This window comes from Mesoplodon densirostris, chromosome 7, assembly GCF_025265405.1.
Source record: "Mesoplodon densirostris isolate mMesDen1 chromosome 7, mMesDen1 primary haplotype, whole genome shotgun sequence".
Classification (NCBI taxonomy): domain Eukaryota; kingdom Metazoa; phylum Chordata; class Mammalia; order Artiodactyla; family Ziphiidae; genus Mesoplodon; species Mesoplodon densirostris.
Genome location: NC_082667.1, coordinates 26,976,470 through 26,991,418, shown reverse-complemented (window position 1 = coordinate 26,991,418; position 14,949 = coordinate 26,976,470). Strand labels below are relative to the sequence as shown.

At 35.9% G+C, this 14,949-nt stretch overlaps 1 protein-coding gene across 1 annotated transcript in view; it reads right to left on the bottom strand.

The window, feature by feature from the left end:
* CCDC73 (coiled-coil domain containing 73) overlaps window positions 1-14,543 on the bottom strand; it is a 106,359-nt gene extending 91,816 nt beyond the window's left edge. The window contains exon 1 of the mRNA XM_060104508.1: window positions 14,406-14,543. Within this exon, the coding sequence (XP_059960491.1) occupies window positions 14,406-14,543 (138 nt within the window). The remainder of the gene's footprint in view (window positions 1-14,405) is intronic.
* Window positions 14,544-14,949: the final 406 nt, after the last annotated feature.

Genomic DNA, 14,949 nt, shown 5'->3' with positions numbered 1-14,949 from the left:
GTTTATGCTCATAAATTTGATAACTTACAGAAACAGACCAATTCTTCTAAAACCACAAACTGTCAGACCTCAACCAAGAAGATAAATAACAATCTTCAAAAGCCCTATAGTCATAAATTTAAAAGCTCCAAAAAAAGAAATGTAGAGGTCCACATAATTTCACCATAGAATTCTAAATGATAACGTATTCTGAAGTATTTAGGAAGTGCACTGATGCCTGCAATTTACTCTGAAACCATCAAAAATTAAGCTGAAGGAGGGATAAGTAGATGGATAGACGTGACAAAACAAGTACAGTAAAATGTTAATGGTGTATGAGCGTTCACTGTCAAATTCTGTTAGTTTTGCTGTATGTTTGACAATTTTCATAACAAACTGGGAGAAATCAAAGAGTGGATGTTAACAGGTAAAATACATTTTGTTATGAAATATTTTCCTACGACTCTCTCACATGTTCTTTGCTTTATTACACACAAACATACACACACTTATACAATGGTATTCAAAGAGGCTTTCATGAAAGCTGTCTCACTGAAAATGCTTTCAGCAGCAAGTAGCAACAACAAACCCCGACTCACAATGGCTTATGGGACTTACTGTCTCACATGACAAGTCCAAAGGCAGAGTCCTTCTAGAATTTATTTCAGTGGCTCAACAATATCATCAAGGACTATAATTCTGCCCATCTTTCCATTTTGCCATTACCCAAGTGATTTTCCTTAAGCTTTTTCACCCCTTGGCTACTTTAATTTTAGGCATCAAGGACGGAAAGGACATTCGCCTACAGTAGAAAAAGTGTAATCTCTTATTAAAAGGATAACAAAACTTTTCCCAGATGCTTCCTAATCATATCTTCTAACATCTCATTGGCCATAACTAGGTCATATGCCCACTCCTAAACCAGCTGCTGGCTGGTGAAATGCATTGAACCTTCGTGAGTGGTTAGGACAGTCAGGATTTACCTAACTCATATTGGTGAGAGTTGGACCCTAAGACATAGTCAAGGTTCTTCCAGCATGGAATAAGGCACAGAATGTATACGAACAAGGTATGCTATGTGATAAATAAAGTGAGGAGAGAACACAAGCTCTCAAAGTAATATGTACCTACAGTCAAAACACTGAAAAAAGAAATGTGTATACACATTTTGGGGGGGAGGTGTGTAGAACATATAACATGCATATCTTCCCAAAGCAGGTGGATTGAAAATGTACAAGATACAGCTTTCTTCATGTGGGCCTGGTTATACACTTCTCTTTTGTTTTTTATTTGTTTTAATTTATTTTATTTTTGGCTGCATTGTGTCTTTGATTCTGCATGTGGGCTTTCTCTAGTTGTGGCAAGTGGGGGCTACTCTTCGTTGTGGTGCATGGGCTTCTCACCACAGTGGCTTCTCTTGTTGTGGAGCACTGGCTCTAGGTGTGCGGGCTTCAGCAGTTGTGGTGCGTGAGCTTCAGTAGCTGTGGCTCGCGGACTCTAGAGCACAGGCTCAGTAGTTGTGGCGCATGGGCTTAGTTGCTCTGCGGCACATGGGATCTTCCAGGACCAGGGCTCGAACCCATGTCCCCTGCATTGGCAGGCGGATTCTTAACCACTGCACCACCAGGGAAGCCCTACACTTCTCTTTTAGTGGCTACAGGGGATTCTCAGATCTTACTATGATTTAGATATTGTTCTAAGCACCTTTTATATATCAATTTAATCTTAGATATAATTTTATGCGTTACTTGTATTCTTGTTACTGCCATTTTATAAATGAGGAAACTGGGTTATCAGCAAGAGGATAAATAACTTGCCTAAAGTCATATAGCAGGTAAACAGCAGAGCAAGTATTTGAACCTAGATGATCTGTCTCCAGAGTCTCTTAAACATGCCATTATATCACCTTTAAGAAACTGTGGGTGGTGTAGGACAGTATGAATTGCTATAATATACTCCTTTCCTTCAAAAACCTCAGAATTTAATCTTCATATCCCATAAAAGTTAGAAAACCATTCAAAATCACACTACCTATTTTAAATATACAAGTACATTCTTTAAATATACAAGTACATTTAAATATACAAGTACATTCGATTATTTAGTCGAACACTTCAAAATAAGAAATATTTGTTGAAAGGAAAGGCAAAAAACTTTTAAATTGTTATGGATATTCTAATATTAATATTTTTCTATTTGAGAAGTCTTTGTAATAGATTAAGTTGACTAACATGAAAACAGTAGTTTAAATACGAACTAGGAAAGAGATTTTTTTTTAATGTGAACTTTTAGGCTATGCCATGCATATTAGAGATATTTATCTTGGATATTTTGTAGATAATCAAACCAAGAAACTCTCAGAAAGAGAGATTAGTATTGTATTAGACAACATGAGGAACTGAATTGGGCAATTTTGTAGGAGGTGGATTATGAGTTTGAAAAGGAAAATAAAAGTACCCAGTAACAGTTTTGGCTGCTTGGACAAGTGCCTGGTGTATGTACTATGTCCCTAAATCTGTTCAGGGTCAAGAATTGAAGAGGCCTGACCAATACACAGCCCATCATGTAAAACTACAGCCTGAAGCAAGTACTTTAAAAAAAGCATGGCACTTTCTAAAGGTTATAAAGAGTAAATAAACCATCAAATTACTCCTCTTTTATTGTTTTTATAAAAACACTTAAATCCTTGTTGTCCTAAGGCAGCTAATAAAAAATAAGCACTTTTAAGGTTCTATCTTGTATACTTTATTGAAGTTACACATGGGATTTTCTTACCAAATTTAATATATATTTTCTCATTGACAATTTAATAAGAATTTTTGTTAATAACTTTTGAAAGCTGCTTGAATGAATAAAATGAAAAGTTCAAATAAAATGTAAATAATAATTTTTAATAAAAAGCATGAGAAATCAAAATCCTAATATAGTAGAAGCATATTATAATGTTATCTTTCAACAATGTGGATAACACTCATTTTATTAGTTTTCCATGTAGTATAAAGATACAGATTCTACAAATCATTATAATTACAAAGGGGTATGACTTCACTCATAGCGTAACTAATTTTATGGGGCATTAAAATGCTGCTTAATGTTATTCACCACATATTATACCATTAATTACCCAGTTTCCTTCATAATTTCCCTAGCAAATCATTGTGGGGTTTTTTGTTTTGTTTTGTTTTGGCTGCGCCCCACCAAAAGGTCAAAAGACCAAAAATGAAGAGAAAAAAAGATACAATAGAAATGGATCTACAAGGGGTCCAGATATTGGCGTTTATAGACACAGACTTGAAATAGATGAAACTAATATGCTCAAGAAATTATGACAAAATCAATTTCAGCAGATGAATTAAAGTTATAAAAGTAGAACCAAATGAAAATATTAGGACTGAAAATTTAAGAAGTGAAATTAAGAACCCAATAGATTGACTTAATCATCAGATTAGGTAAACTGAAGAGAAAATTCATTAACTGAAAGGAAAAAAAAAAAAACCAGACTGAAACATGAACAGAAAAAGAAAAAGAAGGAAAATATAGACAAAAAATCAATAATTATATAGAAGATTTGAACAAAACTGACAAAGTTGACCAAATTCACAGTCATAGTATACTGTACCCAAGAAATACAGAATACATATTATTTTCAAGTTCATCTATGTTGGAATATTTACCAAACTTGATTATATGCTTGGCTAGAAAGAAAAGCTCCAAAAATATTAAGTGATTGAAATTATGTAAAGCTTATAATCTGACATAGTAAAATTATGCTAAAAATCAATTTTTAAAAGTTAATAAAAAGTAAAATTAAAAAAAAAAGTAAAATAAAACTCCCAAATATTTATAAATGAAGTAGTACACGTCTGAGTAACACATGGGTCAAAGAATAAATTACAATGAAAATTAGAAAGTAATTTGAACTGAATGATAATGAAGATAAAATCTACATAAATTTGTAGAATCCAGCTAAAGGCATGCTAAGAGAAAAGTTTAGAGCCTTAAATACTGTATATTAGAAAAGAAAAAAAGGTTAAAATTAATAACTAAATACCATCTGCAAAAGTTCAAGAAAAAAACAACAAATTAAAGTAAGGAAATAATAAAGACAGAGCAGATAGTAACAAAACATAAAACAAATATGCAAGAGAATCATCAAATTCAAAATTTAATTCCTTGAAAAGACTAACATAATTGATAAACCCTTAGAAAGACTGATCCAAAATTCCTACTCATTCATAATATCTCTGCATGAGTTACTTCTTCCATGAAGCTTCCCTCACTCTCCTTAGTAAAGTTAGGCATTTCCTTAGCCACACTCTCACAGTATATTCTGCACTGCTTTATTATTACATGGTATTATAATCTCTAAAACCTATCACAGTAAGTGCTCAGGAAACATTAAGTGAATGACCAAATATAGTCTTGCTTGCTTAATATCTCTCAAAAATAAAAAAAAGAATCACATTAATTTGTACTATAGTATTTCTTGAATTTTCACTGTTTCAAAGTCCTAATTTCTTTTTACAAACTTTTTATTTTGAAATAATTTTAGATTTACAGAAGACTTGTGTAAAGATAGTAGAGTTATTGTATACCCTTTACCCAGCTTCCCTAATGTTGAAATCTTACATAAGCAGGATAAACTTATCAAAGTTAAGAAAGTAACATGATAACAATATTATTGATTACACTACAAAGTTTATATATTTCACTAGTTTTTCCACCAATATCTGTTCCAGAACACAGTATGGGATACCATGTTACATTTAATCATGTCTCCTTAGACTCCTCCAATCTGTGAGAGTTTCTCAGCCTTCTTGTTTTTCATGACCTTGATACTTTTGACAAGCATTGTTGAGATATCTTGCAGAATATTCCACATATGGGGTTTGTCTGATATTTTCTCATGATTACACTAGGTTTCGGGGAAGAATACCACAGAGGTAAAGTTCCCTTCTCATCACATCATATCATGAGTACTTGATATTCACATGAATTATTGATACCATACAAATTCTTTCTGGGGAACTTAACCTTAATCACTTAGTTAAGGTGGTATCTGTCAGGTTTTTCCACAGTAAACTTAACTATTTTTCCCTTTATATTTTCTATCTGTTAGAACTTAGTCCACAATCAAGGCAAGGGAAATTAAGCTCCACTTCCCAGAGGGAGGAGTATCAAACAATATGTAAACATATATAAAACCACCACAGTAACTTACTAAATAATTTGGGGAAGATATTGTGTGACTATGCAACTATTCTGTTTCTCCTTAAAATTTCATCCACTAATTTTAGCATTCATCAGTGGATCTTCCCTGCAGGAATTATTACTGTGATGTTCTAAGGGTGGTTTCTATTTCTCTGCTTCCTCCTACATTTATTAATTGGAATTAAAGATTTTTCCCGAACAACAGCCAGCTCTACCCACCACCAGTCGCTCCATTCAGGAAGCTTGCACAAGCCTCTTAGATAGCCTCATCCACCAGAGGGCAGATAGCAGAAGCAAGAAGAACTACAATCCTGCAGCCTGTGGAACAAAAACCACATTCACAGAAAGGTAGACAAGATGAAAGGCAGAGGGCTATGTACCAGATGAAGGAACAAGATAAAACCCCAGAAAAACAACTAAATGAAGTGGAGATAGGCAACCTTCCAGAAAAAAGAATTCAGAATAATGATAGTGAAGATGATCCAAGACCTCGGAAAAAGAATGGAAGCACAGATCGAGAAGATGCAAGAAATGTTTAACAAAGACCTAGAAGAATTAAAGAACAAACAAACAGAGATGAACAATACAATAACTGAAATGAAAATTATACTAGGAGGAATCAATAGCAGAATAAATGAGGCGGAAGAATGGATAAGTGGGGACTTCCCTGGTGGTACAGTGGTTAAGAATCTGCCTGCCAATGCAGGGGACACAGGTTCGTGCCCTGATCTGGGAAGATCCCACATGCCATGGAGCAACTGAGCCCGTGCGCCACAACTACTGAGCCTGCGTGCCTAGAGCCCGTGCTCCACAACAAGAGAAGCCACCACAATGAGAAGCCTGCACACTGCAATGAAGAGTAGCCCTTGCTCACTGCAACTAGAGAAAGCCCGCGTGCAGCAATGAAAACCCAATGCAGCCAAAAATAAAATAAATAAACTTACTAAAAAAAAAAAAAAAGAATGGATAAGTGACCTGGGAGACAGAATGGTGTAATTCACTGCTGCAGAACAGAATAAAGAAAAAAGAATGAAAAGAAATGAAGACAGCCTAAGAGACCTCTGGAACAACATTAAATGCAACAACATTCGCATTACAGGGGTCCCAGAAGGAGAAGAGAGAAAGGACCCGAGAAAATATTTGGAGAGATTATAGTCGAAAACTTCCCTAAAATGGGAAAGGAAATAGCCACCCAAGTCCAGGAAGCGCAGAGAGTCCCATACAGGATAAACCCAAGGAGGAACATGCTAAGACACATAGTAATCAAATAGGCAAAAATTAAAGACAAAGAAAATTATTGAAAGCAGCAAGGGAAAAATGACAAATAACATACAAGGGAACTCCCACAAGGATAACAGCTGATTTCTCAGCAGAAACTCTACAAGCCACAAGGGACTGGCATGATATACTTAAAGTGATGAAAGGGAAGAACCTACAACCAATGTTACTCTACCCGGCAAGGATCTCATTCAGATTCAATGGAGAAATCAAAAGGTTTAAAGACAAGCAAAAGCTAAGAGAATTCAGCACCAAACCAGCTCTACAACAAACGTTAAAGGAACTTCTCTAAGTGGGAAACACAAGAGAAGAAAAGGACGTACAAAAACAAACCCAAAACAATTAAGAAAATGGTCATAGGAACATACATATTGATAATTACCTTAAATGTGAATGGATTAAATGCTCCAACCAAAAGACACAGGCTTGCTGAATGGATACAAAAACAAGACCCATACATACGCTGTCTACAAGAGACCCACTTCAGACCTAGGGACACATACAGACGGAAAGTGAGGGGATGGAAAAAGATATTCCATGCAAATGGAAATAAAAAGAAAGCTGGAGTAGCAATACTCATATCAGATAAAATAGACTTTAAAATAAAGAATGCTACAAGAGACAAGGAAGGACACTACATAATGATCAAGGGATCAATCAAAGAAGAAGATATAACAATTATAAATATATATGCACCCAACATAAGTGCACCTCAATACATAAGGCAACTGCTAACAGCTCTAAAAGAGGAAATCGACAGCAACAAAATAATACTGGGGGACTTTAACACCTCGCTTACACCAATGGACAGATCATCCAAAATGAAAATAAATAAGGAAAGATAAGCTTTAAATGACACAATAGACCAGATAGATTTAATTGATATTTATAGGACATTCCATCCAAAAACAGCAGATTACACTTTCTTCTCAAGTGCACACAGAACATTGTCCAGGATAGATCACATCTTGGGTCACAAATCAAGCCTCAGTGAATTTAAGAAAATTGAAATCATATCAAGCATCTTCTGACAATGCTATGAGATTAGAAATCAATTACAGGGAGAAAAACATAAAAAACACAAACACATGGAGGCTAAACAATATGTTACTAAATAACCAAGAGATCACTGAAGAAATCAAAGAGGAAATCAGAAAATACCTAGAGACAAATGACAATGAAAACACGATGATCCAAAACCTATCGGATGCAGCAAAAGCAGTTCTAAGAGGGAAGTTTATAGCTATACAAGCCTACCTCAAGAAACAAGAAAAATCTCAAATAAACAATCTAACCTTACACCTAAAGGAACTAGAGAAAGAAGAACAAACAAAACCCAAAGTTAGCAGAAGGAAAGAAATCATAAAGATCATAGCAGAAATAAATGAAATAGAAACAAAGAAAACAATAGCAAAGATCAATAAAACTAAAAGCTGGTTCTTTGAGAAGATAAACAGAATTGATAAGCCATTAGCCAGACTCATCACAAAAAAGACGGAGAGGACTCAAATCAATAAAATTAGAAATGAAAAAGGAGAAGTTACAACAGACACTGTAGAAATACAAAGTATCCTAAGAGACTACTACAAGCAACTCTATGCCAATAAAATGGACAACCTAGAAGAAATGGACAAATTCTTGGAAAGGTACAATCTCCCAAGACTGAACCAGGAAGAAATAGAAAATATGAACAGACCAATTACCAGTAATGAAATTGAATCAGTAATGTAAAAACTCCCAACAAAATCCAGAACCAATGGCCTCACAGGCAAATTCTACCAAACATTTATACAAGAGTTAACACCTATCCTTCTGAAACTATTCCAAAAAATTGCAGAGGAAGGAACATTTCCAAACTCATTCTATGAGGCCACCATCACCCTGATATCAAAATCAGACAAAGATACCACACAAAAAAGAAAATGATAGGCCAATATCACTGATGAGCACAGATGCAAAACTCCTCAACAAAATACGAGCAAATCGAAGCCAACAGTACATTAAAAGGATCATACACCATGATCAAGTGGGATTTATCCCAAGGATGCAAGGATTTTTCAATATCCACAAATCAATCAGTGTGATACACCACATTAAAAAATTGAAGAACAAAAACCATATGATCATCTCAATAGATGCAGAAAAAACTTTTGACAAAATTCAACATCCATTTAAGATTAAAAACTCTCCAGAAAGTGGGCATAGAGAAAACCTACCTAAATATAATAAAGGCTATATATGACAAACCCACAGCTAACATCATACTCAATGATCAAAAGCTGAAAGCATTTCCTCTAAGATCAGTAACAAGACAAGGATGTTCACTCTCGCCACTTTTATTCAACATAGTTTTGGAAGTACTAGCCACAGCAATCAAAGAAGAAAAAGAAATAAAAGGGATCCAAATTGGAAAAAAGAAGTAAAACTGCCACTGTTAGCAGATGACATGATACTATACATAGAAAATCCTAAAGATGCTACCAGAAAACTACTAGAGCTCATCAATGAATTTGGTAAAGCTGCAGGGTACAAAGTTAATACATAGAAATCTGCTGCATTTCTATACACTAACAACAAAAGGTTAGAAAGGGAAATTGAGGAAACAATCCCATTTACCATAGCATCAAAAAGAATAAAATACAGGGACTTCCCTGGTGGTCCAGTGGTTAAGAATCCACCTTCCAATGCAGGGGATACGGGTTTGTTCCCTGGTTGGTGAACTGAGATCCCACATGCTGCAGGGCAACTAAGCCTGCATGCCGCAACTACTGAGCATGTGTGCTCTAGAGCCCATGTGCCACAACTAGAGAGTCCACGTGCTACAACTACTAAGCCCACGTGCCACAACTAGAGAGAAGACCATGCACCACAACAAAGAGCCTGTGCACCGCAACAAAAGATCCCGCATGCTGCAATGAGGATCCGACGTGCCGCAACTAAGACCCAATGAAGCCAAATAAATAAAATAAATTTAAAAAAAAATATAAAATACCTAGGAGAGGGCTTCCCTGGTGGTGCAGTGGTTGAGAGTCTGCCTGCCGATGCAGGGGACGCAGGTTTGTGCCCCGGTCCGGGAAGGTCCCATGTGGCGTGGAGCGGGGGGCCCGTGAGCCATGGCCGCTGAGCCTGCGCGTCTGGAGCCTGTGCTCCACAACGGGAGAGGCCATAGCAGTGAGAGGCCCGTGTACCGCAAAAAATAAAAAATAAAAAAATAAATAAAATAAAATAAAATACCTAGGAGAAAACCAACCCAAGGAGACAAAAAACCTGTACTCTGAAAACTATAAGACACTGATGAAAGAAATCAAAGATGACACGGATGGGAAGATATACCATGTTCTTTGATTGGAAGAATCGATATTGTCAAAATGACTGTACTATGCAAGGCAATCTACAGCTTCAATGCAATCCCTATCAAATTACCAATGGCATTTTTCACAGAACTAGAACAAAAAATTTTTAAATTTGTATGGAAACACAAAACCCCCGAATAGCCAAAGCAATCCTGAGAAAGAAAAACAGAGCTGGAGGAAATAGCCTCCCTGACTTCGGACTATACTATAAAGCTATAGTCATCAAAACATTATGGTACTGGCACAAAACCAGAAATATAGAACAATGGAACAGGATAGAAAGACCAGAAGTAAACTCATGCACCTATGGTAAATTTACCTACAACAAAGGAGGAAGAATATACAATGGAAAAAAGACAGTCACTTCAATAAGTGGTGCTGGGAAAACTGGACAGCTACATGTAAAAGAATGAAAGTCGAACACTCCCTAACACCATACACAAAAATAAACTCAAAATCGATTAAATACCTAAATGTAAAACAGGGTACTAGAAAACTTCTAGAGGAAAACATAGGCAGGACAGTCTTTGACATAAATTTCAGCAACATCTTTTTAGATCCGTCTCCTAGAGTAAAGGAAATAAAAACAAAAATAAACAAATGGGATCTAATTAAACTTAAAAGCTTTTGTACAACAAAAAAATCTATAAACAAAACAAAAGACAAGCTACAGAAGGGAAGAAAATATTTGCAAATGATGCAACTGATAAGGGATTAATCTCCAAAATATATAAACAGCTCAATATCAAAAACAAACAAACAAACAACCCAATCAAAAACTGGGTAGAAGATCTAAATAGACATTTCTCCAGAGAAGACATACAGATGGCCAAAAGGCACATGAAAAGATGTTCAACATCCCTAATTATTAGAGAAACGCAAATCAAAAACTACAATGAGGTATCACCTCACACCAGTCAGAATAGCCATCATCAAAAATTCTACAAATAGGGCTTCTCTGGTGGTGCAGTGGTTGAGAGTCCGCCTGCCGATGCAGGGGACACGGGTTCGTGCCCCGGTCTGGGAAGATCCCACATGCCGCGGAACGGCTAGGGTCGTGAGCCATGGCCTCTGAGCCTGCGCATCCGGAGCCTGTGGTCCACAACGGGAGAGGCCACAACAGTGAGAGGCCCGCGTACCGCAAAAAAAAAAAGAAAAAAAACTACAAATAATAAATGCTGGAGAGGGTGTGGAGAAAAGGAAATCCTCCTACACTGTTGGTAGGACTGTAAATTGTTACAGCCACTATGGAGAACACTATGGTGGTTCCTTAAAAAACTAAAAATAGAGCTACCCTATGATTCTGCAATCCCACTCCTGGGCATATATCCAGAGAAACCCATAATTCAAAAAGATAAATGCACCTCAATGTTCATTGCAGCACTATTTACAATGGCCAAGACATGGAAGCAACTTAAATGTCCATCAACAGATGAATGGATAAAGAAGATATGATATAGATATCAATATATAAATATACACACAATGGAATATTACTCAGCCATAAAAAAGAATGAAATAATGCCATTTGCAGCAACATGGATGGACCTAGAGTTTATCATACTAAGTGAAGTAAGTCAGTCAGAGAAAGACAAATATCAGATGATATCACTTACATTTGGAATCTTAAAAAATCATACTTACAAAACAGAAACAGACTCACAGACATAGAAAACAAATTTATGGTTACCAAAGGGGAAAGGTAGTGGGGAGGGATAAATTAGGAATTTGGGAGTAACATATACACACTACTGTATATAAAACAGATAACCAACAAGGACCTACTGTATACCACAGGGAACTATACTCAATATTTTGTAATAACCTATGTGGGAAAAGAATCTGAAAAAGAATACACACACACACACACACACACACACACACACACACACACACATATATATACTCACACACATATACACATATATATACATACACATACCTATAACTGAATCACTTTGCTGTACACCTGAACCTAACACACATTGTAAATCAACTATACTTCAATAAAAAAATAAATTAAAAAAGAAAGAAATCTAAAATGTTCATACTGAGCTAAAATCAAGGTGTTGGCTGAGCTATACACCTTCATGAAGTCTCTGTGGGGGAACTCCTTGCCTCTTCCGGCTTCCGCTTGCACACTTTGACTTGTGGCTTCTACCCTCCATCTTCAAAGCCAGCAGTATAACATCTTCAAATCTCTCTTTGACCACAGCCTCTGCTTCTGTCATCACATCTTTTGCTCTGATTCTGATTATCCTGCTTTCCTCTTATAAGAACCCTTGTGAACAAATTAGCCCCGTCTGAATAATTCAGCATAATCCCTCCATCTCAAAATATGTAACTTTATCACATCTGTAAAGTCCCTTTTGCCATGTTAGGTAACATATTTACAGGTTTTGAGAGTTAGAATGTGGACATCATTGGGGTGGCCATTATTCTCCCTACCTTAGTGGGTATATGGGTGTTCACTGTGAAATTCTTTCAACTATTATGCATTTTTTAAATTTTCCTATTAAAATATGGATGAAAAATAAAATCCAGCAATATGGATAAAGTGTTGCCATTATGGTAAATGTGAAAATCATAACTGTCATTTTCCAATGAAAGGAGGAATTTCCCCCTTTTTAAGAATAAAGTTCTCCTTTCAATGGGGAATGTTATTAAAAGTAGTGTACATTCGGGACTTCCCTGTTGGTCCAGTGGTTAAGAATCCACCTTCCAGTGCAGGGGACATGGGTTTGATCTGTGGTTGGGGAACTAAGATCCCACATGCCACGCGGCAACTAAGCCCATGCACTGCAACTACTAAGTACACGAGGCACAACTAGAGAGCCCTATGTGCCACAACTACAGAGCGCATGCACTCTGGAGCCCATGCACCACAACTAGGGAGAAGTCCAAGCGCCGCAACAAAGAGCCCATGCACCACAACGAAAGATCCCGCATGCCACGACAAAGATCCCTCATGCTGCAACTAAGACCCGATGCAGCCAAAAATAAAAATAAAATAAGTAAATATTAAGAAAATGTAGTACACATTCCTACACTTGATTACTAAAAACCACTGTTCCTGCTGTTACCCTGAAATTTTTCAGAAAATTTTTAAGGAAAGCTTATTTTTCAAGTAAGAAATATAAACAGACAAAAATATAATGTTTAAAACATAATAAAACAAAATATAAAGCTTTAAATAGTTACCTAAACTTGCTTTACTTAGAAAAGATAACATCTTAAGCTAATTTTATAATAGTAGTTATTTTCAATGCTCATCTAAGATACCTTTTTTTAGCGGGATTTCTTCTTTGTTTAATAGAGTTTTGTGATACTGATAGTAAGTAGCTTTATTTTTATTTATTTATTTTTTTAAAGTAGAGGGAAGGATTTTTTATTTATTTATTTATTTATTTTTGTGCTGGGTCTTCGTTTCTGTGCGAGGGCTTTCTCTAGTTGCGGCAAGCGGGGGCCACTCTTCATCGCGGTGCGCGGGCCTTTCACTGTCACGGCCTCTCTTGTTGCGGGGCACAGGCTCCAGGTGCACAGGCTCAGTAGTTGTGTCTCAAGGGCCTACTTGCTCCTCGGCATGTGGGATCTTCCCAGACCAGGGCTCAAACCCGTGTCCCCTGCATTGGCAGGCAGATTCTCAACCACTGCACTACCAGGGAAGCCCATAAGTAGCTTTATACACAATGAGCATTGTGGTAATTAAATTTTCTTATTATGACAACAAATCTCAATATTTTTAAATCCTAGAACAGCGTTCATATAATAAAAATGTTGTTTCAGATCTCTTTTTCTCTCACTTATACCTTATTTTCAGGAAGTTAGCAAATTCTATTGATTCTCCTTTCTGTCTCTTTTGTTCTATCTTCAGTTACACATAAGTCCTAGTGACCACATCCCTAGATCATTATTACAGTGTTTTAGAGTTTATTTTCTTCTTTTCAGAATCTTACCAACTCCAACCTATCTAATAGAGAGCTGACAACATGCTCTGCAAATTCAGACCCACAGAATCTCAGAAATGAAATGCTTTTAAGGGTTTTTGTCCAATACAGATCTCCTGCTAAAACCAAACATCTTTTACAATTTTATACTAGATATCTCCTTTCTAAAAATCTCAAGGTTATCACTTCCAAAAATAAGGATATTTTATTATTTGAACTCAGAATACTTACTACATACACTTATTTTGTCACTTAATCATGTTACTTGTTTCATATTTAATCATTTCATTGGCACCCATCTTACAGCCGTAACAAAACTATAATCTCCTGAAAGAGCAGTTCTTTTTTTTTATCAGCCATAGGATCCAACTATAATGCTATCTATGCATTCCAAGGCACTCAGTACTAGCTGACTTACCAAATCTCTGTTTTATTTTTCACTTTAGTTTATAACTTCTTCTTTTCCATCTCCTGATGTTGACTAAATCTGACCTTTTCTCTTTTACTCCATTATCTGGGCTGTATTTCTTCTTTCTAAATAAGAGGTTATTTCATTGCCTTTTTTTTCCCCTTAAGACAAAAAATTGGACAAAATCAAGTTCTCTGATTTAAAAAAGCATTTTAAAAAGAAACTTACCCTTCTCATACGTAACTCTTCTAATGCTTCCAGTAAACTTGTCTTGAAATCTAATAGCTGAATAGAAAACAATGTCTCTGAAGGACTTTGAAGAGCGAAGACAGATGATGCTGACTCAGTCTTAAAATCATTCTCCATATTAACATTTATTTCCTGTAATATAAAAAGGTTTTTTTTTCTTTTGCAATTCAATTTATCTGCTGTTTTACAACTTATGTTTCCAAAGGCTTTACAATGTCACATTTTCTTGTTTTTTGATACAATGCTTTAATAGTTCAATCAAGAGAGATATCATATGATGTAATATTTAGCTCTTCCTTGAAGCTGGAACTCAGCAATTTATTTCCTATAAAATAACAATGGAATACATTTCCTTAAATTGGTTGTGTAACAGATTCAAGATGTTATACAGAGAATCATTACCAATATCTTTAGTTTCCATTTTTAGGATAAAGCCAAAGGTCTTGACATTTTGCCTGAGCTTGGTTATCAGTCTTCCCTTTATGACCACTGCAGGGCAGAAATGGCCTTTAAGGAGCCATCA